Source organism: Oryzias latipes, chromosome 10 (assembly GCF_053564925.1).
Source record: "Oryzias latipes strain Hd-rR chromosome 10, Olatipes_Hd-rR_3.1".
Lineage (NCBI taxonomy): Eukaryota > Metazoa > Chordata > Actinopteri > Beloniformes > Adrianichthyidae > Oryzias > Oryzias latipes.
In genome coordinates this window covers 33,057,066-33,081,865 of record NC_136246.1, presented here as the reverse complement: position 1 = coordinate 33,081,865, position 24,800 = coordinate 33,057,066, and the positions used below count along the sequence as shown (strand labels likewise).

The following is a 24,800-nucleotide window of genomic DNA, read 5'->3' as shown; positions in this document are numbered from 1 at the left end:
TGAAAACAGTAAATGGTTTAATTTAGTTCTCTCGTCGGCATGAGCTTAAACATGATGACAAATGAAGTGCATTGGTAAAAAAAAGGCGAACAGGTTTGATCCATTCAGACACGTTTGTGTAGATTACAACATCGACATCAAAGAAAACTACAGTTCAGCTCGTGACCTGATAAAAACGATGGGCGGGGCCATCGCTCGAAACAACGGTGGCAGCAATACACAGGATTGCCCAAAGCAGTAAAAGTACACGTTCCTTTAAGAAACAGGGAGAGAACTCGGAAAATAAAATAAGCCTCTGGGTCTCTACATCCCCAATTCAAGTAATATTTACGCCTTTTTGTTGGTTTTTCATTTGTGAGATTCAAGTTCAACGCCAAAAGTAAAGTCAAACTGAAGAGAAAAGAACCGGTTCCTGAACGCACCGCCGTCTGAGTGCAGGAACCAATAGGATGGGAGGGGGTGGGGTCACTGCAGACCCCCCAAACAACTCCTGCAGCCTTTGAACACTCCTTCCAGAAATGTCACGGGGGGCCGGGGGGGGTTCAGCGGGAGCCAGAGTGAGTGGATGGTTAAAAATGCGGCTGCAGCTTCTGTTAGGTCTGCAGCCGGAAAACTGAAGCTCACTGACGGGGAGCCGAGAAGCGGCTCTCGCTGGGGCCCGCCCCCCGCCCAGAGCCAAAGCTGGGCTTCTGGGACATTCCCCCACGAGTGGGCGGTCCTCTGGGTCCGCCCCCAACTCGCTCTCTGGGACCGCCTGGGCCCCGGGGCCTGGAGTCCCGCCGGTCGCCCTCCCTGGCGGAGCGAGTCTTCTTTTCCTCCACGTTCAGGCGGATGTCTCCTCGGAACTTGATGGGCTGAAAGAACAGAACTTCTCAGAACCGGTTCTTCTGGTTTGGATACAACCCGACCGCCGGGCCGGATGGACTCGGACTCACCTTGTTGTTGAGGATCTTCTGAACCGGTTCAGAGTCATCAAACACCACGAAGCCAAAATTGGGTAGCTTCCCTCCGCTGTTGATCCTCAGCTCCAGAACCGCCCCGTACTCTGCAGGAGCAGAATCCGTCAGTCAAACGGGGTTTCAGCTTTCACGTGGAAGAGGCTCCGCCTACTCACGCTCAAAGAACTCCTTCAGTTCGTTTTTGTCCACGTCATGGGGAACGTTTCCAACGAAGAGCTGGTGCGCGTCAGGATAGCGGACGATCCTGCGACCCTCCGGCTCGCCCTGTTCGCCTTCTCGAGCTGAAACAGAGAAACCACCAAATCTAAAACGCCATCGGTTTTAGAGTGCCGTCTCTGACAAACAGGAACTTTTGAAGAACTCAGATCAACGAGAACCTGAATAACTCCAAACAGACACTTCTGATCCAGATCACTCTGGGTTTAATCGTGAGCCAATCAGAACGCCTGGTCGTGTACCTGGTCGCGGCCCCCTGTGTGTGGGGGGAGGGCCCCCGGGCCTCTGCTCTCGCGGCCTCTGCTCCCTCTGTGGTCTCTGCGTCGTCTGAGACTCTGGCTTCACTTCTGTTCTCACCTACAAACAGAGGTCTGAATCTAGTTTTCATTTTCTACGTCAGGACTTTGCTGGAGTACCTCAGACTTACCGGAGCCGCGGGGGCCACTTTGACAACATGTGGGCTGATTCCGGACACGGCGATGGCGCCGCTGGGAGGGAGGTTCTTACTGGTAACAGACGCCCAGGAGAACGGCTGTGGGCGAGCAGAGAAAGGCGTTAGAGTGGCGGTCTGGTCGCGTTCCGTCTGTTCAGCTTTCTTAGACGTACTCTGTTTTCTTCCGGGGCGCTCGGAGCGGGCTCGGCCGGCGCCGAAACCGGTTCTGTGGTGGGCGCTGCGGGGGTGGACGGCCTCTTCTCCGTCTGCTCGTCGTCAGAGTGCGTTTCTGTCCGGCTGTCGTGGGCCGTCTCCGCCTCAGGAGCCTCCAGGTCCTTCTCCACCTCCGGCTCTGGACTGGCCCCCACCTCCTCATCGTCACCGGGGGCGGTGGGCTCAGAACTGCCAAGAGGAAAGGGAAACGCTCACTTTGAAAACCCGACTTAGAGTTCCACTTCAGGTGGAAACCCCGAAGCTTCGACGCACCAGGCCGTGGGGTCGTAGAAAGGGGCGGGCTCCTCTGTGGTATCGGGGGAGGGGGCCCTCTCCAGATCCTCATCTTCTGACTCTGTAAGGACAGTGGTGTGAAACGTTCAGACTTCCTGACTGAAATTAGAAATCCTCAGATCTACATAAGAGAAGCCGTCTGACCTTCAGGAACCTCGGAGTCCGAGTCGGCAAACACCTCGTCCTGGTACCTGAACACGTCGTTGTGGACGTAGAACTTGTTGGGGACCGTGCCCTGTGGGAGCACAGAGGGAGTGAATGCTGGGGAACGGACACACATGCTGCCGCGAGTTTTGCCGTGGCACCGACCTCCGGTGCCAGTACGAAGGTCTGCATGAACTTCCTCATGGGCTGCAGGTTGTTGGAGAGCTCCCCCATCACCTGCACCACCACCCCTTCGTTCAGGGTGGCGTGCGCATCCACGTGCCGTATTTTGGTGTGACAGTCCCGGAAACTCAGCGCCATCACCCTCTTGTGGATCTCCTGCAGGAGTTGGAGCAAAATGCGACATTTATGAGCCATTTTAGGAAAGCGAATGAAAGACAGACGGGATCTATGCCTCAACGGTCTTACCGACTGTCCATAAACCGGCTCCAGCGGTTTGCCATTGCCGTCCACACCGCCATGCACGTACGACGAGTTCTTCCCGTAAAACCTGAAGGCGGAGGGAAAGCGCCAGACGGTCAGGACACCCGAACACATCTACAAGCCTTGGTGGTCAAACCGCGGGCGGGGGCGTCACCTGTGCAGGTAGTCAGGGGCCTGGTTCAGGAGCGTGTAATACTGTCGGACAAACTCTCGCCCGACCAGCTGGGCACTTGGCTTCTCCATCACCATTTCTTTGGTCAGCTGGAATTCTCTGCAGAGAAAGAACAGAAGGGAGCGTCTGAGCTGCGGTGGTTATCCAGGCGGGGGGGAGCCCCACAGCCCTCCCCAGCGACCAATGAACCTCTAAAAAGAATCTCATGGTTCACAGCTGATGTCTGCCACGCCCACAAGAACCAACGGCAGCATGGGGGCAACAAGCGTTGGGTGGACAAAGCGAGCGTGAAATGGAAAGTTAAACAACTGCTGCAAAATGACTCATCTTTAGCTAATGTTTCTGTTGCTCTGGCGACAACTTACAAAACCCTAATCAACCAAATGTGGGGAAACTTCTGAAAAAAGGTGCAACACGAGCTTCCCACTCAAATGTAGTAGAGAATTTCAAACAAACCTTTATTAGCAAAGGTAGCAGAACAAAAGAATTTCATCGCTGACGTTCATCCAGAGTGATCAATGTCACACCAACCGAAACCTGTGACTGAGTGAGCGACGGTTCTGAAGTCACTTCGGATCCAGGAAACGGCTCCAGGTCCACAACACGAGGGGGAAACCCCCCCCCAGATGTTTCAGATTGTGTATTTGGACGCCATGGCAACCGTTGAATAGAAAATAAGAAAAATGTTTAAGTATTGCAGATGAGGCATTTATTCTTGTTTACGCGAGCATTAGCCATGATTTCCCAGGAAGGGGACGAGTGCAGTAACAATGCCCCCCCCCCCCCCCCCCCCCCGTCTGATGTGGAATGAGGTTAGAGACCATCCTCCAGCATCATGCAACCAGCAGCCGCAGTCTGAATCAGCAAATTTCAACACCAAAGAGAGAAATCCTCCTCTGTAGAAAAAGCCTATAAATGTAATACATGTGTACCAGATAGCAGAAATGTGTCGTTATTTTCTCACTAAAAGAAAAGTGTCACCAGAATTTCTACATGTTATGGAGGATGGACCAGGATCTTTCAAATGGGATCCCAAAACCACAAACCAAAGAAGCCTGCTTTCATGGGTGGGGGCGTGGCCTTCCAACAAGCTCACTCCTGATTGGAGTCAGACTGCAGGCCTTAAGGGCCGTTATCCAGCAGGTTTTTCAGAAATCAGGTGTGTTTAGCCAATAAGGAGCTTCAATTTCAAGTTGATGGGAAGACATGTGGGACACAGGCCAACGAGGCCTGGAGTCTGACACTTAGAGTGGTTGCCATAGAAACACCGATCAATTCAGATCAACTCTACGTCTGCCTCCAACATGGCGCCGTCCGTTTCACAAAAAGACAACAAGAAGGCGACTGGAATTCCTTCAATGGGTTTGAGCCAGAAGTGAACCTTCCTGCCTCTCCATAATCAGAGGACGATCAGTTTGCATTTACACTGAAGTGAACCACACCAGAGTTCATCTGCAAGTGGATTAGATCATCTTGCCCTGATGAAACCGGATTCTCTAATTGAACAGTTCTTTGGGTTTAATACATCCCCACTTGAACCTGGAAGCGCTTTCACGATTCTACAGGGTTTGACCCCCCCGGCAGTGACGGGTTCTTCCGGGTTTCCAGGATATTCCTGATGTTTTGCACATGGCCATGATCCTGGATCAGGAGGGATCAGCCAATCAGAAGATGTTGATCTTCTATTCTGTCAAGTGGGTTTCACGGACAAACCAGGAGGGACGGTTCAGGGAGCAGACGTGCCGCCACAGACGCACATTCTTCTCTTCCCACTTCAGTTCAGCACCATAAAGCGGATCTGGGTTCAAATACACCAGAGGTTCTGCTGACAGAACCGGAAACTGTTGGCTTGGAGGACCTGGAAGGGAAAGGTGAAGCTCTGAGCCCAGAAGGCCACGAGCCACTTTGACATCTGTTCTCACGGCCAACAGCCATCTGCCATTTTTAACACGGAACGGCCCGGGAGCTCCCGCAGTCACGCGGGTCTGATCCGCGAGGGGCCTAACATAGACGGGACCAATCATTTAACGTGCTTCCGCAGAAGTGCGTGGAGATCTGCACGCGCGGCCCGCAGACAAAGACCACGCCGCGGGAACGGCGACGGAAACGGCCGACCCGCGCGCTCTCTTTCCGGGACCGCGCTGACACGCGCCCCCGAGGCCTTGACAAATTTAACCGGGATTCACGTGTCGTGCGCTGTCCTGGTCCATTCCGATCTAATCCGGGACAGCTGGACGGGCCCACCAACCCCAAAAGACGAATTCTGACGGGGGGGGGGGGGGGGGGGGGGGCGCTCAGCAGCCCCAGCACGTGTCCCGGGCGGTGCTCGTCCACGCTCCGATCCCGACGCCGAGGCCACAAAATGACGCTTTTAACATCCAAAGACGCGTAGAAACGAAGCTAACTCTGTTTAGGGAAAAGGTGAATTTACCCCACGAAAAATAAGGAAAGAAAGCTGGAAAAACCAGAGGGGGGGGGGGGTGTGCTAACGAGGGCTGCGGCTAATTCCTGCAGCTCAGAGTAAAACCAAGCCGTCGTGGGTGATTTGTAACAGCAACAATTTCATACATATGTCGGAAAAAACCCATTCCGGACTTCTGATCGCGATTAAAAAGCAAGTATAAACGTTTAAATCGGATTTCAGCGCGTCCGTCTATAGACCGCGCGACAATGTCAAAGGAAGCTAACATCAGGATGTAGATGGAGCCCGGATGAGCCACCACGTTAATCCTATTTTCATTCTAGTTTCACTTTCTGCCTGGATTCAAACAGTAGGTTTGACATTAAAACTTACCAATGAGTCAATAGTTTTTGGAAAATGTATAAATATATTTTTTAATCTATGGACTTCGACGAGGCGCTGGCGCGGCTTCGCGGCGTGCTGTAGAGCCCGGGTACCGGTTTCACCTCCGCAGCCAAATCTGACGTCCCTCCGTATAAAGAAGCTTCAGCCAATGAAATGACGCATCCACGACCCGCTGACCAATGGGGTGAGAGAATGGCAAGCCTCCCGCGCATCCAGCCAATCGCGAAGCTCCCTCTATTCCAAGGGAGCCAACCACCGCGCGGCGGTGGCAGAGGGTGCGATGGTTATACCGACAGGCGTATCCCGGCAGATTCTCTACACAGATGTGCACCAGCGGCTGTCCACCGCGTGGAGGCGACAAATGCGTTCAGAATCAGTGATTTTAGGTCGCCGTGAATTTTTCATCCAGAATTATCCACCGTCATCAATCAAAGGGGTTCGAATGCGAGAGTGCTTTAGCTTTAAAATAAGCAGGTGGGTAAATGTAACGCCATTGAGACTGAAATGACTGCAGACAGTCAGAGCAGACTGGAAAAATGTCTGCTCCTGTAGTGCACTAAAGAAAAACGTGTAGTGCACTAAAGAAAAAGAAAAGTTCATCTTTTTAGTCATCTTTTAAAAAGACAAACTAAACACATAGAGCTACTGATCCCATGACTAAACTGCTGCAGATGTTTGAGCCTCAAACCACAATATGGCTGTCATGATGTCAGCACAGAGACATCAGCTTAAAAAAAAAAAAGAGCTGATATTAAATTACAGATGTCTTCCGTTGTTTCCTCTGTCAGAGTCAGGGGGAGTTTTTCCTGCTGGGGCACGCTGGGTTCACGCCGCTGTGCATTCTTGCTGCTGAGGGCTGGATGAGCAGGTACAGATGGTAACTGGGTGCTGCGTCTCTCCCTCTGCCGTCTCCCAGGGGACCACGAGCAGCTGTGAGCGGTCGCTGCCGGATGCCGTTTGCTCTGAGAGGACTGCATGTTCGGCACAGGTTTGCTGCAGCCCTAAAAGGTTACTTTTCCCACTGTTTGGAAGACGTTTTAAACATTTATACTCTTCAAATGATGGGGGAAAAACACACATGGGGTTTATTTGTGAAAACGAATAAAACCTGGAGTGTTGGGTCTTGAATGGGGGAAGGAATGCCGGAGCTCCTAACATTGAAGGTTAGACTGGTTGAGATGTTGCACAGCTCCTACAGACAGCAAACAGAATCAGGCAGCACTCAGACGCAGATGATGGATGTGGTGGCTTTGGCTTAAATGCTGAACCGTCTGCAGATAATTGAAGCTGGTGGTAAATTTAAAAAAAGAGGCTGGGAAATGTGCAAACAACGGTTTCAGTTTAACAGATAAGATGGAGGCTGACAGACACGATGTTCAGTTAACTGGATGTTCTTTCGTCTGAGTTTTAAATGGGTCACGATCCATCATGTGTGTTGAGTTCTGTCAGGAAACGAGATCCCGGGGGAAATCCTGAGACGCTTAGCAGCAGCTGCTGCAGGTAAACATGGAGACATTGGTTCCTGAAGGAAGGTTCTGCAGACCGACGGACGGAGCTGCTGCTGCTGCTGGATGAAGTCTGGAAATGTTATAGTTCCTCCTATAGCTGTCTGCAGACATTCAGGGCCTGATGTGGTCGGAGGTGGAACATATGCTCTAGAACCAGCGGTTCCTTTGGCAGGGTTCTTTGGAAAAAGAAAATAAGCAGAGTTGGCTGCTGAAGCAGAGCAGCTGGAGGTTTGATCGCTATAACATCAGATCACCTTCTGCTAAAAGTCGTGTCGCACAGCCGCTACGGACATTTAGTGCATAATGCATGGATGAAAATTGGTGAATATATGTGGAAAAAGTAGGAAAAGTTGTGATCTTTACGTGAAATTTGACATTTATCACGAATGAACCACGGTAAAACCACGGAGGAAGTTCGAATAAACCACTGAAAGACCACGAACATGAACCGTGCGTGATTATTGCTCTGTTTATGTGCATAACATTAGTGATTCGTGCATGAATTACATAGTTTTAATGGGAAATGTGTGCCGTATGTGCAAAATATAAGTTATACATCGGTGGATCATGTGTGAAAAGTCCATTAGACAGACGTTGAACAGTCATGGAAAGACAGAAATTTGCCTATGCATCTCACCAAAATCACGCGCAATTGCGTATGATTGTCGTAATAATTGCGTATAAACTACATAAAATACTCGTAAACTGCGTAATTGTCAACCGACCCAAAATTGTGTACAGCTCAAAACTGATTTCACGCAAAGAACCGTCGGCCGTAATCCTCGACGGACGTCTGCGCACACCGACGAACGCAAAAAACGCGAATGAATGACATTTATCACACATGGATCACGAAAGGCCGACATTTCATTCGTGGGAAATGCACAAAATGTGCATAGCGGCTGTTTGACTTTAAAGAGCTAGTCAAGGGGAGGAGCCTAAAGCAGGTGACCCCCTCCCCCATCCAGAGTGTTGCTCTAACAATTATCATAAACAGACAGGAGGGACTTTTGTCCATCCCCATTCCTTTCTGATGCTCCTCTCTTCTGTTTTTCTCAAACATTACTTCAAATTTTTTCCTTTTGTTTTTAATGTTTCATTTATTGGGGGGGGGGGTCCTGGGACACTAAAACTCGCCACTGATCCTCCTTCAAGTCAAACAGCATTTCATGAGTCTGCTGGACTCCTGATGATATATTTGTCCTTTTCTATTGTTCACTTGGGGAACGTTCACTTTATACCAGGCAATAAACGTCTTTTCATGAGTGTATTGGAGTGAAATAATCCAGTCTAATGGGATTTGTCTGATTGTTTTTAGTGCCTGGAGGAGCTGCAGCCCACACCTCTATTCTTCCTCAGCTCATAGAGGTTTAGTCCACACGTGTAAGAATATTTACGTGTCTAAAGGTGCTTTTGTCTGGAGAGAAACTGGATTTGAACTTGTAAACGCGGATTCCTTAGAATCAGTGATCTGGGTTGAACACAAACTGCTGCTTCTTCAGAATAGTGAAAGGATCATTTGAATCAGTTGGTTTGACTTTATAAAATCAAAGTAGCTTTGTTGAAATGACGATGAAGAAAATCATGAAATTGGAGAAAAACCCTTTGCGGAAGTTTAGGAGAAGATAATTCTACCTCAAACTATCAGAAAAATGTTTTAAAAATATCAAATAAAAAATGCTTCACCTGAATTCTATTAACGAAAACAGCCTCCAAAGAAAAGTAGATTCGCAGTAGATTTGACAAATGCAGGCATGAATGTATGCAGAGATCTCCACATCATTTCATAGACTTTTATTCAGAAAACACTTGGTGGTGCGCTCAGTCAGTAGAAACACGGGAGAAAAACTCCGCCTGCGAGGTTTTCCCTCAGTCCAACAGTCTGATGGCCAAACACACATGACAGAAACAAGAATCCAACACAGAGAGTGCAAACAGACCCAACCCTTTGTTCTTGTAGGAAGCAAGCGAAGGAAGTATTTATTTAGAAACTTTATTTTTCACTTTACAGTTTCATCTCCCCAATGCGATGCGTTCAAAGGCCCTGAACGAAACGCAGCATCAACAACAGAGAAGATGGTCAGCGACTCAAATTTACATCCGAGGTTTTCTTTACTGGGTCTTTAGTTCAACTGCTCATGATGGTTAGTACAGACTGTGCAGATTTCTCTTTTAGTGGTATAGGAAGCAAATATCATTATTAAAGAAAAATACAAAGAAAAGGATTTGCAATTAGCACCTTTAGCTGTTATCTTTTAACTTAGGGATCAGCACCATTTCTGGTTAGTAGCAACTAGTTGGTCCTCAAACTGCCGCTGGTCAGAGGAGTTTAGATGACGAGATCTTTGTCCACGTCCTCTGCAAACACAAACGCACAAAATCACCTTTAGAGGCTGGAAAAGGGAGATATTAGTGACAGAAAAAAAACAAATAAACCTTTTTTTTCTTCTCACATTCAACTTCCTTTAGAGATGAATAACCCTTAAACAAGAAAGAGGTCGCCGGTGACACAACAACACGCGTTTTTTGACGAAACCTGACTCTTTGACCGTTCAAAGAGCCAGTCGACATTTCTTGTGTTAAATGGTTAATCACAAAATCGTTTTTACATTTAATTTAGCATTGTCAGCTTTTTTAGCATTGTTATCTTTGTTAGCGTTGTTAGCTTTGTTAGCATAATTAGCTTTGCTATCTTTGTTACCATGATTAGCTTTTCTATCTTTGTTAGCATTGTTAGCTTTGTTAGTGTTTTTAGCTTTGTTAGCATAATTGGCTTTACCATCTTTGTTAGCATTGTTATCTTTATTAGCGTTTTTGGCTTTGTTAGCATAATTAGCTTTACTATCTTTGTTAGCATTCGGCTAATCAAGCCTTTTTTTTTTTTTTTTTTACAAATGTTTAAGGTCCTTTGACTTTTTGCAGGAACAAGTTTGAACAATAAAAAAGGACAGTGGTCTGATATTTTTTTTTTTGCATTGAGCTATTTTCTAGAATTGATGTGTTTTCAAGTTATTTTTCCTTTTCACTTCAGCTGTCGGCTTTGGATTTACATGGGATGCTCTTCCTGATCCTGATCCCTTATATTGACGTGTTCTCCCTACCATGACAAAGGTGGATAAAGGTGGAAAGATTTCATGTAACCCATGGACACCAGTGAAGATCACAAATTATTGAAGAAAAAAGGTTCAGCGTGTCTAGTGGGTCTAGATGACCCAACTCCCAATGTTAAAGTGCCTAGGAAAGCACAAGGGTTAAGCTAGCTAACAGAACTTCAAATAAAGCCTGTAATTTATCATTAGTCAGTTGCACTAAAACTTCAGGTCCTAAAAACCCTAAATCCTAAAAATGTTTAGTAAAATTGCCGTAAACTTGTGACCCAGATTTCATAAGTTTGGACCAAAAAACCCCAAAACAAACCACCATTCTTGTTCTTTGAAACCGACACTCACGCTCTTTGATGCCAAAGCAGGCGGCCCACTCCTCCAGGGCGATGTACTTGTCTTTGTCAGCATCGCACTCCTCGAAGAAACGGGTGGTGCAATGCTCCATGGGAATGAGGGGGGCGCGCAGCGGGGCGAGCTCCGAGTGTGTCAGGTATCTGAGTGTCCACAAACAGAAGGACAATCAGCAACAACAGCGCAAGCAAACCTTTGTCGAGAGAAGAAAAGCCTTCCCTGCAGCCTGTTTACGGGTCAGGTATGGGTGTGGGTGGAGCTAGCCTAAGAAGGGTTTCCAGGTACGGACCCGTCAGCGGGGTGCTGGTCCAGCTGGCCAAACTGCCAGTGGACAGGGAAGATGTACATGTTGTAGTTCTTCTGGAAATCCCGAGCCAACAGGTCCAAAGAGTGGTCGCCCGCCTCCAGGCGCTTCTCATTCTCGTAGATCTTCTTTACCTGAAACATTAGCGTTAGCGTTAGCGTGTGCCTGAGGAAAACTTGCATCTAGGCGAAAGAACGAGTAAAGACGCTCAAAATGTAGGTACAGAGGAAGTTCAGGAGGAAGACGTGGGCCTCACCCTGAGCTTCTGCTTCTCGGTGAGCAGGTTGTTGTCCTCGTCGCGCGCGTACAGAGTCACCAGGACGTTCTTCAGCCAGTCCCTCATGCGCAGCGGGAACTCCGTCAGCTCGTTGTCCAGGCAGGGCTCGATGACTGCGGAAGAAAGAAAAACTCTCAGTGTTTGCTTCGGAGCAGGAACTTCACCTCCAGGTCGCTGGAGATGCTTCCTGTTCAGCAGGTATTCAGGAGGTAAAACTTCAGCACGTTTATTGAAGAGCAAACTCTGATTTTCCCAACTTCTTTCTGCTTCAAATTCTGTCCAAAGAGTTTTCACCAATTCACTCGTCAACAGGAAGTAACCTGAGGTCCTGACGAGTCTCTCCACCTGGATTTACGAGAATCCTGTTTCTTACAAATCAAACATTTACCAGTTGCTGTTTCATTCCATTTAGTAATTTACAAAAGTGGTCCAAACCTGCCCAACGCCCCCATAAACAAAATCCCCCCTACAGCCTAACAAATGTTCCCAAAGTTCCTCCTCAGCTCACAAACTGATGGGCGATGTTCCACCTCCAGTTTTTCAGATAGAGAACAAGTTTCATGGTTCCATCACAAGTTCTTGAGGTCCTGAAGCTGCACGGCAGCCCCACACCATCACACCTCCACCTCCGTGTATGGCTCTGAAAGTTTGAGTCCAGAAAGTTTTCTCTAGTGTCTGACCAGATCTGTAGTTCAGAGGTTTAGCGGATCATCCAGATGTTCCTTAAAAGTTTCTTTCTCCTTAAACTCTCCATGTTTGTCCTTTCTGACTGTTGGATCATGACCTCTGACCTGAACTGAGTCTAGTGACCTTCTTTCTAGCTTCTTCTGCATCTGGATGAGTCCTCCTTAAGTCCTAGGACTCTTACTTGGTCTCTAAAGTCTCTTTAAAACTTGAATTTTGTTCTGGATTGTCTTTCCAAGACAAGAATTTTGTTCTAGATCAGAAAATATTGGAGATTGGAGTAGAGTGTGCAGGTTCTGAATCTGTCGTGTACGACACGTCAGGCAGGGTTTTTGATGGACTTTTGTGTGCATGAATAACTGTACTGAACAAACACCATGACCTCCATGAGAGCCTGTGAGCCTGGACTCCCCTTGCACCACCAGCTTAGCCTGCAAGCCTGGGCGGGTCTACTCAAACGCTGCAGCTGACGTGATCCGACATGAAGGCCCCCCCACCCCCACCCCCCAGCCACAGCAGAGAGCCCACGCTCCAGAAAAGGGAAGATCGTTATTTCAGCAGCTCACGTTTGCAGGAGCCGATGTAGTCGAGGTGCAGCTTGTGGCCCTTCTTGGTTCCCTCCAGGGCGCACTTGGTGGCGAAGAAGTGGCAGGATGAGTCATAGGTCTTGTTGTCGTTGCCGCAGATCTGAAAAGAGGAAAAAAAAAACTCATCTGGAGGCTACATCTGTGCTGAATTTAACTGCAGGTTTAACACTCAAACATATTTCTTCTCCATGTAAAACTGATTTTTACTTGACTTTAATTTGAAAAACCAGTTTTGTCCTAAAATATTGTAGCGACCTGGGGGTTAGCCCCCAGGTCGCTACAATATTCAGCCCCTAAGACTCATGGGAAGTGGGGAATCTTGGTGTGAAAACCATGAGTGAGAGGGCTGGGAACACAACTGACGTACATGCTGTTTGTGGTGTGTTCAATTAAATGGGTGTTGATGCTGGAAAGTAGATTTAGCTTCTCTGTCTATTTCTTCCTCCCTTAGACTGTCCGGGGTCGTGTGGTGTATGGGGCACGGGCGGCTCTCCAATGAAGGAGCTTTATTAGCAGCACAGCTATAGTGACGTATCGGCTGGGTCGCTACAATATATATGATGTGAAAACTGATAAAAGCGTCAAGTAACCTTTTTTTCTGTTCATTTGAAGCAGAACTTTTGATTTCTGCCACGAGAGCTCGTTTGTGGACGTGAACGCCGTCTGGACTCACGTGCTCAAACTCCCCCTCGGCGGCGGGGCAGCTGGAGGGGTCCTGGCACACGCACATGGGGGTGTTGGTGTCATCCACCTCACACACTTTGCCCTTCTTGCAGCGGTGGTTCAGGCAGGGATCTGCAGGAAATCACGGCGGGAAGCAGGAATCTGAGCTCACACCAAACTGACATCTCAACGTTTGTCCCCTTCAGGACCAAAAGCATCCTCCGTTTTTGAGACGGACGCTGCGAAATCCGGTCGAAAGCTCTTCTGAGCTGTTTCTGCTGCACATGTGGAGCGTTTTCAGCTCCGGCCGGACCCGGCCGAGCCGCCTCCTGACGCTGGTGGAACATGTAATCACAGCTGTCTGCTCCCAGCCTGTCATTACGCCGGTTTACCCGACCGAACCCACGAGCTCCACGCAGCTGCAGAAGCCACTGCAGCTTTTTAAACACAAATCCTCTTTCATGGAAACAAAAACCAATCAACACACCTCTCAGAGGAACGCGCTCTTATTTTGAAGGCCGCAGTGATGGATGTTGAGGTTAAAGAAGAATTAGTAAACGGTGTTGGTGGTGAACCTAAACAACTGCAGCATTTGTGTACTTACTCTCAGCGGCATCCTCCACAACCTCAATGGCTTCGTCAAACTCCCCGACCTCCACCTGCACGGGGTTGGCCCCCACCTCAACCTCCTGAAGAGCAGGAGACAACATCAGGCTTTTGCAGGAAAACACTCCAGCTTTTGTTTTTAAGTCTATTTCTAATCAGCGTCCACTTTAACCAAACCACTAATCTGTCTCTGCTTCCCTGTAAAAGTTAAAAGAAGTCTGTCGCTGAGGCCAAAGGCAAACCAGGAAACCACCACATCCAACAATAACAAGCAGCTGCGTCCACACCAGGCCAAAAAAAGGCTAAAATTACCAGCTGTGGGATCCGAGGTCCCGCTGGACCTCTGGAGAAAAAATCATTCCCTGTTCTCATGAAAGCTCCGGCTTCACTTGAGGCTTTTTTTAAGGGCTGCAATGATCTCAGAAGATTCTGGAATTCATGGTTTCCTGTCTTCAGAGAAGAATGCAGGAGAAGCTCAGAGCTGCTGGTGTTTCAGCATCAACGGCGTTTACTTTACGAAACACCAGTTTCATCTTTCAAACAGGGTTTAAATCTGTAAAAATCCTGCTCTGGTGCTGATCAGTGCAAAGGTTACGTCTCAGTTTTGCACTTTTACCACCGTGTTTCATTGCAGTTTGCATTAAGCTTCAGATTTTTGTAAAACAAAAAACATTTTTATTATATTTGTTATAATAAAGTTGTGACACATCATTTCAAACTAGTTTCCACGTCTAAAGGTGTTCCTGTTTCTGAAGCTAGCTCCACCTAAAGTGCTGCTTCTTCACGCTTCACTTCCAGCCAAACCTGAACTGAACTGGAAGCAGTTTGCTGCATTTTGACACATCTTTACTGAATATTTCTAAGGAGCTCTTTTTCGGGGGGATAAAGATGGTGAGGTCTGTGATGGACGTACAGCGAAGAGGAAGGGGGAGGCGCTCACACATTTCTGTTTGAAACAAACGTGACAGCGTTGGTGTTACACAAGCGTGCCCGTTTTGCAACTACAATTACAAAACAGATATATCCTGACGAGGATCTAGCTTTGGTTTGGATTGAACAACAAGGTTCTAGTGGAGCTTCGACGTCTGGAAGGAGAATCGAGACGTTGGACTCTTGGACTGACCTCAGCTGGTTCCTCTGTGACCAGCTCTTCCAGCGCTGGCTCCTCTTCAGCCTGCAGCAAACACAGATGTTAAACCACACGTGACGAGCACAGAAGCTCGCCATCTGAAGGAGGAAACCTGATTTTAGTTCTTCACACAGTCGAGACAGCAGACAGAGCAAATCCAGCAGACACAGAGGACAGAGCAGATGCAGCGAATACAGAAGACAGAGCAGATGCAGCAGACAGAGCAGACGCAGGAGACAGAGCAGATGCAGCAGACACAGCAAATACAGCAGACAGAGCAGACGCAGCAGACAGAGCAGACGCAGCAGACAGAGCAGATGCAGCAGACAGAGCAGACACAGCAAATACAGCAGACAGAGCAGAGGCAGCAGATGCAGCAGACAGAGCAGATGCAGCAGACAGAGCAGATGCAGCAGACAGAGCAGACGCAGCTACACCCAAGGCAGCAGTTTGGTTTACATAGAATGAACCCTTCCCATGTGGCAAAACCACATAGAAAAATACACAGGAAATCCATGTGGGTGAGAACTTATAATTATCTTCAGAAAGCGTCACACTGGACAGCCCCCCCCCCCCCCCCACACACACACACAAACTGGTTAACTTACAGGAGCAGCCATGGCGTGGCCAGCCAGGCACAGGAGGAAGACGATCCACACCCTCATCTTCAAAGTCTGTTCAGCGAGACACAATTTTTTAAATATTTGCTTTTGTGATTTTCCAGGAAACAAACATTAGTCTTTAGCAGCTGCTAAAAACGGTTGTGTATGCGATGTGGACATTTTCACATAAACGCAGATACTTTTACTACAACCAGAAAGCAGAAGACATTTCCAAACGACCTAAAACTGTACAAGGAAGCTGTCCATTTCACACAGAGGAAAATCCTCATCATCTTCCGCTTTGTGCGTCTAGAGTTGAGTTTGGAAAAAAGCTGCGATCCCACAGCTCCTGTTTTCAGGAGGACTTCCACACTTTTCCACCTCCTGAGGCGACTGACTTTCCCTGACGCTTTTCCCCCCACGCCTCGCCTTTGAAGACACGGCTTCCCCTCGCCGTCATGAATCAACCTTTTCCATGCAGGTCACCCAAAAAGAATGTGGTCTGCAGCTTTACGGCAGTTCGATCCCCGGCTCACGTCTCCTCAGAGGAACACAAAGGCATGACCTCCTTCGTGACTCAACGCCAGGACTCAGACGTTTGTGTTTCAGCCTCGCTCACAGCTCCGTTCTTTGCAGATCCACATTTTCTTCTGGATGACTTGGAAAGTGTCCAGCTCCTGCGGCCTGACAGCAAGACGTTTGGTTTTCCACTGCGGTGATAGACAAGAACTAAAAGTCCATGCTGGTCTCGTCGGCTCTAAGAACTGGGCTCTGGATGTCTGGTGGTTTCTTCAGATCCACTTTTGTAAACCTCAGTTGAGCTCTGATGTTCTTTGAAGACAAAAAAATGACTTTTCTTTCTCCTCTTAGCTGAATTCCTCTTGTCTTGTCACGTTTCCCTTCACCAGACTGACAGTAAATCTCTTTTTTGGCAAACTAACTGATGGATCATTTCCCAACTTCTCCCAGTCTATCTAGCTTTCACACTGCACTCGTTGGTACAGACCAAATTGCCTGGAAACAGCTGATGGTTGGGTTCTCTGGCAGGTAGTAGAGAGAATAATGAAGGTGGAAATAAACTACAGAGGCGTTGAGACGGGTGGAGCTACATGGTGGTGTGACGGTTCAGGTCCAGACCGGAACCAAATCCTGCTCTTCAGTTCTGCCTTAGGATACGTGGGATTTCAATCTAAAAATTTCGGTTTGGAGCCCCAAAGTTCCCCCCTTCACCCCGACTTTGCCTGCAGAGGGCAAGAATAATGACCCCCCCCCCCTGAAATCTCATTTCCTGTTTCTGCTGTGAGAGAAATCCCCCCCAATCCCCCATCCTGTCTGACCGCCCTTGTTTTTGGATGTGCTCTCAGAGGACATGCAGATCCCTTTTGCTTGGTCTGCCCTGCTCTCTGTACGTTATCTCACTTCACGTGAACGTCCTTTATCAGGCATCACCCCCCCCCCCACACACACACACACACACCTGTGCATGAGGGCGGATAAAAAATCTACACTGTTATGGTCTGCAGGACTCCGAATCTGATGGTTGCATCACACAGAGGGTCCAGACTGTAAAGATCCTGGCCAGACATCAGCTGCTGTGGGGGGGGGTCCAAAGCAAAGCAGAGCATAGTTTGGATTCCACGGGAAGCTGTGAAGGTCAAAACAAATCCTCCGGTCTGGGGAAGATTTTTCCTCAGCACCTTTGGAGCCCAAAACTCCCCGACGTGTTCAGACACACGACGGGAGAAAAGCTTCAGCCGAGCGTCGAGCAGCGGAGGAGGAAGAGGAGGAGGAGGAAGGGGAGGAAGAACATCTGCACCACAAAGCCTGTTACACTGACTGACGGCTCCACCGTCCGTTTTTAATCACGTTTTGTTCAGTCAAACTTCTGCTTGACCTGCATTTTTCTGATTTCTATCATTTTGTCGTTTGCTTCAATGTGAAAAAAAGAAAGTTTCAGCTCAACAGGTGAAGCTGGGAGACGTGTTCATGTTCTCACCTTCCACTACCAGAGCACAATAACAGAGCAGCAGGTACGAGACGTCGCCATGGTAACACTTTGCAGGCCGTGGCAGAAAATACTCTAAAAATTGCTTCATTAAGGGATTTTGTTTCAATTACAGTCATATGTGTTTTTGGCGGACTGCCAAGCTGGGAGTAAACCAACATTAATCACATATTTGCAAAATGCCAACAAAATCTTCATTTCCATAACAGTTATTCTTAAATTTCACTCACATTTCCTGTGAGTAAAAAAAAAAGTGGTTCAGAACCATCGACTGTAAATAAGAACTGGAGTGAGCGAGTGTGACCCCCCCCACCCCCATAGAAAATAGTTTACTTCCTGCTGCAACCAATTGGAGTCAATTCAGTCGCCATTCTCACGCGATACGGACGCCGCCAGTGAGCAGTGACTGGTCCGAGTCGGTTTCTATGGTAACCACTCTCACCAATCAGGAGTAAGCTTGACAGAAGGCCCCCCCCCCCCCCCCCCCCCCTTGGACACGAACCCATGGCGACATGAAATCTGTCAAACGTTTTTAATGATGAAAGAGGGGGCCAACAGACTCTGCCTACTTTTATTGATGCGTCTGATTGGTCAGTTTATAACTTGAATAACTTGAACTACAGAAAAAATGTCGCGGACAGAAATGCGGATTGTGGCTCTTCTGACCAACAGAACGACGAACAGCTGTTTATCTCTCTGTAGAAGTCTATGGGATTCTGGTTTCTTGGAACCACTTCCTGTTTGGACCGCCGGGGGGGTGGGGGGGGGGGGGGTGGAGTCACTCAGTCCAGTTCTCAGATACAGTCTGTTCTTGGTCAAATTCCTGGCACCAACCATGTTGATAATAAGAAAAATTAATAAGTCTACAAAATCCTATTCTCTATGTGTAGGGGGGGGGGGGACTGCAGTTGCCATGGAAACGTGACGCTCTTCATGTGATTTCCTCCTCCTGTGTTCACACGTACGCAGATGTAAAACTGTAAACTTTGTGGCATGAAGGTGGACAGAAGACTTTCAGTGAGAGACATTCATGTTTTTCTCCAAAATCTCATGGTGGGATTCCAGAGAAACGCCGTCCGGTTCTCCTGTCTACATGGAACCGTGTCAGAGATCAGATGCTGAGGACTGCATGTTCTGTCCTTCATGGCCAACGGAGTAGAAAGTCCAGAGGATCTCACAGATAATCCAAAGGATTTCTCAGCGAACCAAAAACTGATCTGTGCTCAAAAGAGCTCCACTTCTTTAAGAGTCTTACAAAAATGCCCGTTCAAATGTGGATCTAGATGGTGACTGAAAAGGCACCCAAAAAAAGGAGGACGAGTGGGAAAACGAGCCCGTTCCCATCATCCGCTTCCAAATGGACGGACGCGACAGCAGAACAACCTATTTTCTTTGGAAAGCCGCTCTCAAAGTCAGACTTCAGGCTCATAAAGGGCCCCTTTTCCCCCACAAACCTGTTTCTTTTGGGTTAGTTAGGTGAGCTAGAGTAAACGCGCCGTGGAGGAAAACAACCTGTGCAGCGGCCGCCTCACTCACATCTCCGCTTTTTCCAGCAGGACTCAAAGGATTGAGAGGAATCCTTTGTTCTCGCCCTCGTGACACAAACGGCGAGTCAACAGGCCCTCAGCAAACGCAGCAGAAAAACAAGACGGCGAGTCGCCGCGTCTGAGGGACGGCGTGAAGGAAATCTCTGCTGCTCGTTTAAGAAATAGGTTTTCTTCTGAAGCAACTGTTGGGGTTTGTAAACGACCTACAATGTCTTTATTTTCATCAGGAAAATTGGATTTTTTTTTCATATTTTCCCGGTCTGGGGACAAAGGCAGTTCTTCTTTGGACTAAACTGCCTCCCTGTTTGCAGTAAAAAGTGTCGCTTTGCTCTTTTGTTGTTTGGAGGCGTGGTTTCCATGCAGTCTGTCCGTCATCATCGCGTCAGATTCTCAAACCCAGAAGGTGTGAGAGTGAAGAGTTAAAAAGATCATCTGACACATTTACTGAACAATTCAGGAGAAACGTCTTTGTTTCTGAGGCCTCTGCTTGCAGCAGAACATACATGAACTCATTAATTACATCTATTGCTTTTGACGCGGATGTTTAAAGACATTTTGATTGATTTTTACATTTTAAATTGAATCTTTTGAAATCTGTCTTCTATCAAACTGCTTTCCTATTTTTTCTTTGTCCAGTGAACACTTTTATTTTCAAATTGGGAGAGATTTCAAATAATTTTCTGTCATTAACTTCACTTTCAAATCTTTGAGTAAGTCAAAAAATCTCACCAGAAAACTTTTATACTTTGATAAAAACGCAATGACAAAGTTTCAGATTTGTGTTTCTTTCTATCCAGTTTTTGCTCTCAGACACCTGACGTTCATGCCCCGCCCCCATCCACCTGAGACGTCCCGATACAAAGAGCCGTTGTCATGCAGAACTAAAGTCACCTGACCCCCCCCCCCCCACCAGCAGAAATGAGTCTCTCTGAGCTCCACCCAAAACCCCCGACTGCTTTGTCTGTTCGATCTTCTTTTACTTTGAAGTAAACGATGGAATCAGTGAGGTTTTCAAAATAAAAGCGTGATCCATGTGCTCCAATGTGGTTTGGTTGGTTTCTCTGAGCTGCAATAGAAAATGTGTCTCTAATTTGGAGTAAATGTACTTTTTGCTGTTGATTTCTGGGTTTTTGTTCTGGTGAATACAGGAATCACTGCTTTCATCTGAGCGTGTTTCAAGGTTTTATTGTCATAAACAGCTTTAGTGTGATAACATGTGATTAAAAAAAAGTTTTTTATTTTCATGAAACATCAAAGATTTATAGACATTTTTGGGTTTATATGAAGTTTCTTCTGATGGGGAATCACTAAATGAGAATCTGAAGAACAAAGTGGATCCAAAACATGGTTTGTGTGGAAGCCTGGAGGGGCCATGCCAGTGATTTCTAAGCTTCATGAACAGCAGAAGCTCCTTTTTATGCTAAAAGTTTATTCATGGTTGGAGAATTCTGCTTTTGAATGTAATTTTTTTCAGCTGACGTGTTCTGAAAGGTTCTGGGCTTTTCTGTGAAAACGTGGAGACAGAAAAAGTTTAGGACTATGAACCGACGGCTAATTTCAGCTCAATTACCCCAAATGTTCCCACCCCCAGGTGAAGATGTTCTTACATTTGACCTTCAGCCAGAAACCGAGCAAAACCGCAAAACTCTCAGCTTGCGAGACTCCTGGTATAAGAGAATCTGCTTCCACCTGTGCTTTTCTTTGTCTCGTTGTTTTTCCTTGTTTTTTCCAGGTCTCCCCTCCTCCTCTTCATCATCTTCTTCCTGTCCTTCCTCGCACTAAACTGCAGACTCTCCCTCCACGTCGAGGCCAGACAGCAGCACAATCCCTCCTTCTTGTCAGGAGATCAGCACTCGTCTGGGGGTTGCCAAACTGGCCCAGAGTCCCACCACCTCCTCCTCCTCTTCCTCCCCAGTTCTCTAGTCTGTCCATGAAAAGTCCTCTACAGGTGTGACCGACGTGGAAACCAGAGCAAACGTTCCCGGAGGATCCGAACTGGAACGTGGAGGAAGAGCAGAAGCCGGAGCAGCATTGTGCTCTCTGAGCGGCAGGAAGTCCTGCGACCAAACAATGAGTAGAAGCTGTGGATCCAGGAAGAGCTCTTCCAGACTTTCAGGCCTTTGCAGCGGATGGAAACGTTTTGTCACGGAGCACAACCAGAAGGCCGAGCTCTGCCCAGCCGTGCACGGCCGGATGTGGAGGACAAACTCCACCCCCTCTGCTCCCCTGAAGGAGCCTTTCTGCAGGCGGTCACCGCCTGAGAAGATTAACCTTTCTGCAGGAGGCGTCTGCGCCGGCTCTCAGCAACAGCTGGTGAGTGATCGCCATGGCAACCTGCATTCCTGTACAGAGGAGTAATCAGTCGGAGTCGGGGAGGGCATGGGGGGGAGGAGGAGGGGGGTGATGGTGTAGCACAGGAGGGTATTTGTGGAGAAAAATGTTCCCATTACTCCGGCAGGCTTTGTTGAAATTAGAGCCAGTCCCCCCCCTCCCTCCCTCCCTCCGTCCCTTCTTTCATTTCTTTTTTTCTTTCAGTTTTTCAAAAGAAATGGAAAAAAAATCTGCAAGTTTGCTGAAAGTTTTTTGTTTTTTGTGAATCAAAAGTTTTATAAAAAGAAAACAAAGCGGTTGGCATCCCCCCCCCCCCCCCCCTCTCTGCCGATGTGGCACACAGAGGGTCTGCGCAGACCGTCTGCCTCTGCAGACTTTGTGCCTGCAGGCAGCAGTTTCCATCCTGACCCTCTTTCTGGATTCTAGCCCCCCCGACGGTCACGTCTCCGTTTGGACAGAACAGCCTCCAAACGGGACGCAGCGGCTGGATTTCTGAGTCCGAGTGAGACCTCTTACCTTCAGCTTTGGCAGCGCAGAGAAGTCAGGCGTGTGCGGGGCCCCAGGACGATCTGACGCGCTCTGCAGTTTTACACAGAAGACATTTCCAGTGGGACGTCCCAGCCCGGCCCTCAGATGCTCCTCCCCCTTCTGCTCTGGTGGGCGGGGTTTCATCCTAAAGAGAGGACTTTCTTCTTCCTGCAGCAGAATTCAGATGTGAGGGTTTGTGAGCTGGAATCTGAGCTCCCCTGGGTTTTATTATTTTGTTTTGTTTTCTCCTTTTGTGGTGAAGCGGTCTGCGCTCCAGCTCTGATCCGGTTCATGTTTGCTTTCACACCATGTGAACCCAACCGCGTGGAATCCTCACCTGCTGTTCCAGCAGCTGCTCTTTCAGGAGCCGAACCAAGAAAAAACCAGCGGTGAGAAAAGACCAACACGACCCTGAAGGTCTGTCTCTGAAAAAAGCAAACCTTCAGTGGTCGGGACTGTTGACTGAGAGTAAGCCTGCCCCCACTTACCGTCATCCATCTGTTGACACGCTCTCCCGCTAGCGAGCAATATCAGATCCATCCATCTGTCCGGGTCTGATCCAGATTCCAGCTCAGACCAGGAAAACACAGACATTCATGGATCTGTTGGTCTGCAGGTGGATGATCAGAAAGGGGCGGAGCATGAAGACTGTGGCCCCGCCCAACTTATTTCCCACAACAAAAATAGGATTTTTTTAAACTGCATTTTATCGTCTACTCCTGATTCTCGACGATTTGCATAAAGAAATACTCAGAAATGTCATTTTAATCTAAATTTTCTTTATAAAAGTCCTTCATTATCAGTTAAAATGCCACAAGAACGCGTTAAAAACATCCAAACACACCGTTTTCATCACATCTTTAAAGATCTTCCAAACACATCGACAGACGAGGTTTTTCCAAGAGACTAAGCTGTGACTCGGTCCGATTCCGGTTTGCGGCGTTTCCGCTTGTCCTGCGCTGCAGCTCCAACAGTTCGATGGCGCCCTGAGACCCACCTTCCTCTGGGAAACGGCCCCGGACGGCGGTCTGTGTTTGTTCTGCCGCCCACATTCAAGGGGAAAACAAACAAAAACTGTGGCTGGGAAACCAGCTTTACGGTCAGAAACCTTGCTCAAGGGCACCACGGTGAAGTAATAAAGCTGCAGGAAACATTTCTGGTCTTCTATGCTTCCCAGGTTCAATCCTGCTGATCTCAGGACTCGGACCAACAAACTTTCAGCTGGAATTTTTTAATCCAGATTCTGTTGGCTAAGTTTAAATTTAGTCACATTTTCCTGTTTTGTTTAACGTTTGATCATTATTTGTTAGTGCTGCCATTTTTCTGTCTCCTCTCCACTTTCGTTCTCATCAGCCGGGATCAGGAGAACAGAACCGGGATCAGGACAACAGAACCAGGATCAGGAGAACAGAACCGGGATCAGGAGAACAGAACCGGGAACAGGAGAACAGAACCGGGCCAGAAGGTTTTTCCTGAAAACAGAAACAAAAACAACAACCAGATGCTTCCGATAAAGGTCATCGCCGCGGAGCTGGAAGAAGGCACGAGTCGCAGCCGGGGAAACGTCTTTGGACGCTGAAACATCGTTTCCACACAGTCAGGGGTCAGAGGTCAAGCTAACACGCCGGACTCTGGGCATTCCTCCACGAAGCAGCGGGCGGGAGACCAGGAAGCTTCCAGCTGTGTTTTCATGCTGTTTCAGGTTGTTTTCTCCTGCATTTGTGTGATAAAGTCGTTCCCTCTTTGTTCTGTTGTTGATGAACCTGCAGTCACTGTGGAGGACTTGACCTCATCTCCTCACAGGCCTTTGCATTTACTGCCAAATGACCAACAGAGGTCACTGAACTGACTCTCTGATGGATTCATATCAACACTGGAAGCTTCAGCTTCCATTTGTTCTTCTGCAGAACCAAAGACTTTCTGTAAAAAAAGAACTGCTCTGCTAAAATCCCAGCATCCTCACTGTGAAACACAGCGGTGGTAGCATCATGATGCCGGGCTGACTTGTTGAGTCACAAAAACCGACACCTCAACGAGGAAGAAAAGCCGTGTGAAGACGTTGAAGATAAAAGCAGAACTTCAGGACTTTGATGAGACTTTCATCGGTTCTGACATCCTGACGAGGATGTTGTGAAAATAAAAGTAAAGGTGCTTCTGCTTCTCTGTTCTCTTTCCAAACCATCATCACACTCAGATGTAGATTAGACAGACGTTTGTCTCTAAATTAAAGTTACACCTTAATTTATTGAAAACTCGAACTGGTCCACGGCCACCAAGCTGGTTCCTCTGGATCTTGGGGGTCAGACCTGAGCGTCCCGCCTCCTGTGGGAACTGATGCTTCACATCTCCATGCAGTCGTCTCTCGCTGTAGAGCGGTTCACCTGTTACAGCCTCCAGGGTTTCAGTGTAACTTTGCATGTTTTAAAAATATAATGAAGTCTTCTTTACTCTGGTTGGCTGTTGACCTCGTCAATCAAAGTCCTCCTGTACAGAATAGTTTCAGTTTGCCTCATTTACATGAATCTTTAGTCGCGGTCAGATCTTCATTCTGTAATCCTGGACTTATTTTCCTATAAAAGTTTGAGAGAGAAAAGTGTAGAAAGTGTGCAGTGAGGAGTTTTACTGCCTTAAAATGATTTTTGAAGAAACGAAGGGAACAGCGTGCACTGCAAAGACACGCCCCCTAGAAATACCTGAAAAAAAGTATTTGAGGCAGAAGAAAATCTGCCAATAGCGTAAAAACTTTTCTTATGAAGAATCCTTCACCGATAAGAACCCAGACCCAAAGTGGTGTGGGCTGTACCACACGACTCTGATGTCATCACGGGTTCTTATGGGCTGAGAAAAAAAAAACCTTCTGACGTTTTCTTAGATTATTTTGCTTTTGTAAAAC

General features: G+C 47.8%; 2 protein-coding genes and 2 long non-coding RNA genes across 7 annotated transcripts; 2 read left to right on the top strand and 2 right to left on the bottom strand.

Annotated features, from left to right (window-relative positions):
* g3bp1 (GTPase activating protein (SH3 domain) binding protein 1) lies at positions 1-5,830 on the bottom strand. Its single transcript, XM_004073615.4, has 12 exons — positions 5,670-5,830; positions 2,858-2,974; positions 2,689-2,770; positions 2,425-2,598; positions 2,260-2,350; positions 2,095-2,176; positions 1,782-2,010; positions 1,603-1,707; positions 1,418-1,532; positions 1,115-1,240; positions 936-1,045; positions 1-854 (listed from the first exon to the last, which is right to left on the bottom strand). Exons 2-12 carry the CDS (start codon positions 2,950-2,952, stop codon positions 621-623), a joined length of 1,443 nt encoding a protein of 480 aa, XP_004073663.1. The 5' UTR covers positions 2,953-2,974; positions 5,670-5,830; the 3' UTR covers positions 1-620.
* Positions 5,831-5,916: 86 nt separating this feature from the next.
* On the top strand, positions 5,917-9,411 carry LOC110015800 (uncharacterized). The gene is made up of 2 exons (XR_002291069.3): positions 5,917-6,155; positions 6,470-9,411. It is a non-coding gene; the product is annotated as an uncharacterized LOC110015800 (long non-coding RNA).
* sparc (secreted protein, acidic, cysteine-rich (osteonectin)) lies at positions 9,134-21,935 on the bottom strand. Its single transcript, NM_001104877.1, is given in 10 exon segments — positions 9,134-9,547; positions 10,639-10,787; positions 10,934-11,082; positions 11,205-11,338; positions 12,476-12,596; positions 13,170-13,291; positions 13,764-13,848; positions 14,889-14,939; positions 15,503-15,568; positions 21,896-21,935. Coding segments are annotated over 9 exon segments (897 nt in total). The 5' UTR covers positions 15,560-15,568; positions 21,896-21,935; the 3' UTR covers positions 9,134-9,518.
* LOC110015799 (uncharacterized) lies at positions 17,983-24,064 on the top strand. Of its 4 annotated transcripts, none has more exons than XR_013658684.1 (3): positions 17,983-18,977; positions 19,058-21,361; positions 21,806-24,064. It is a non-coding gene; the product is annotated as an uncharacterized LOC110015799 (long non-coding RNA). The 4 variants fall into 4 exon arrangements; XR_013658685.1 differs by having other exon boundaries at positions 17,983-21,361; positions 21,806-22,093; positions 23,085-24,064; XR_002874036.2 differs by having other exon boundaries at positions 17,983-21,361; positions 23,261-24,064.
* The last annotated feature ends 736 nt before the right edge of the window (positions 24,065-24,800 follow it).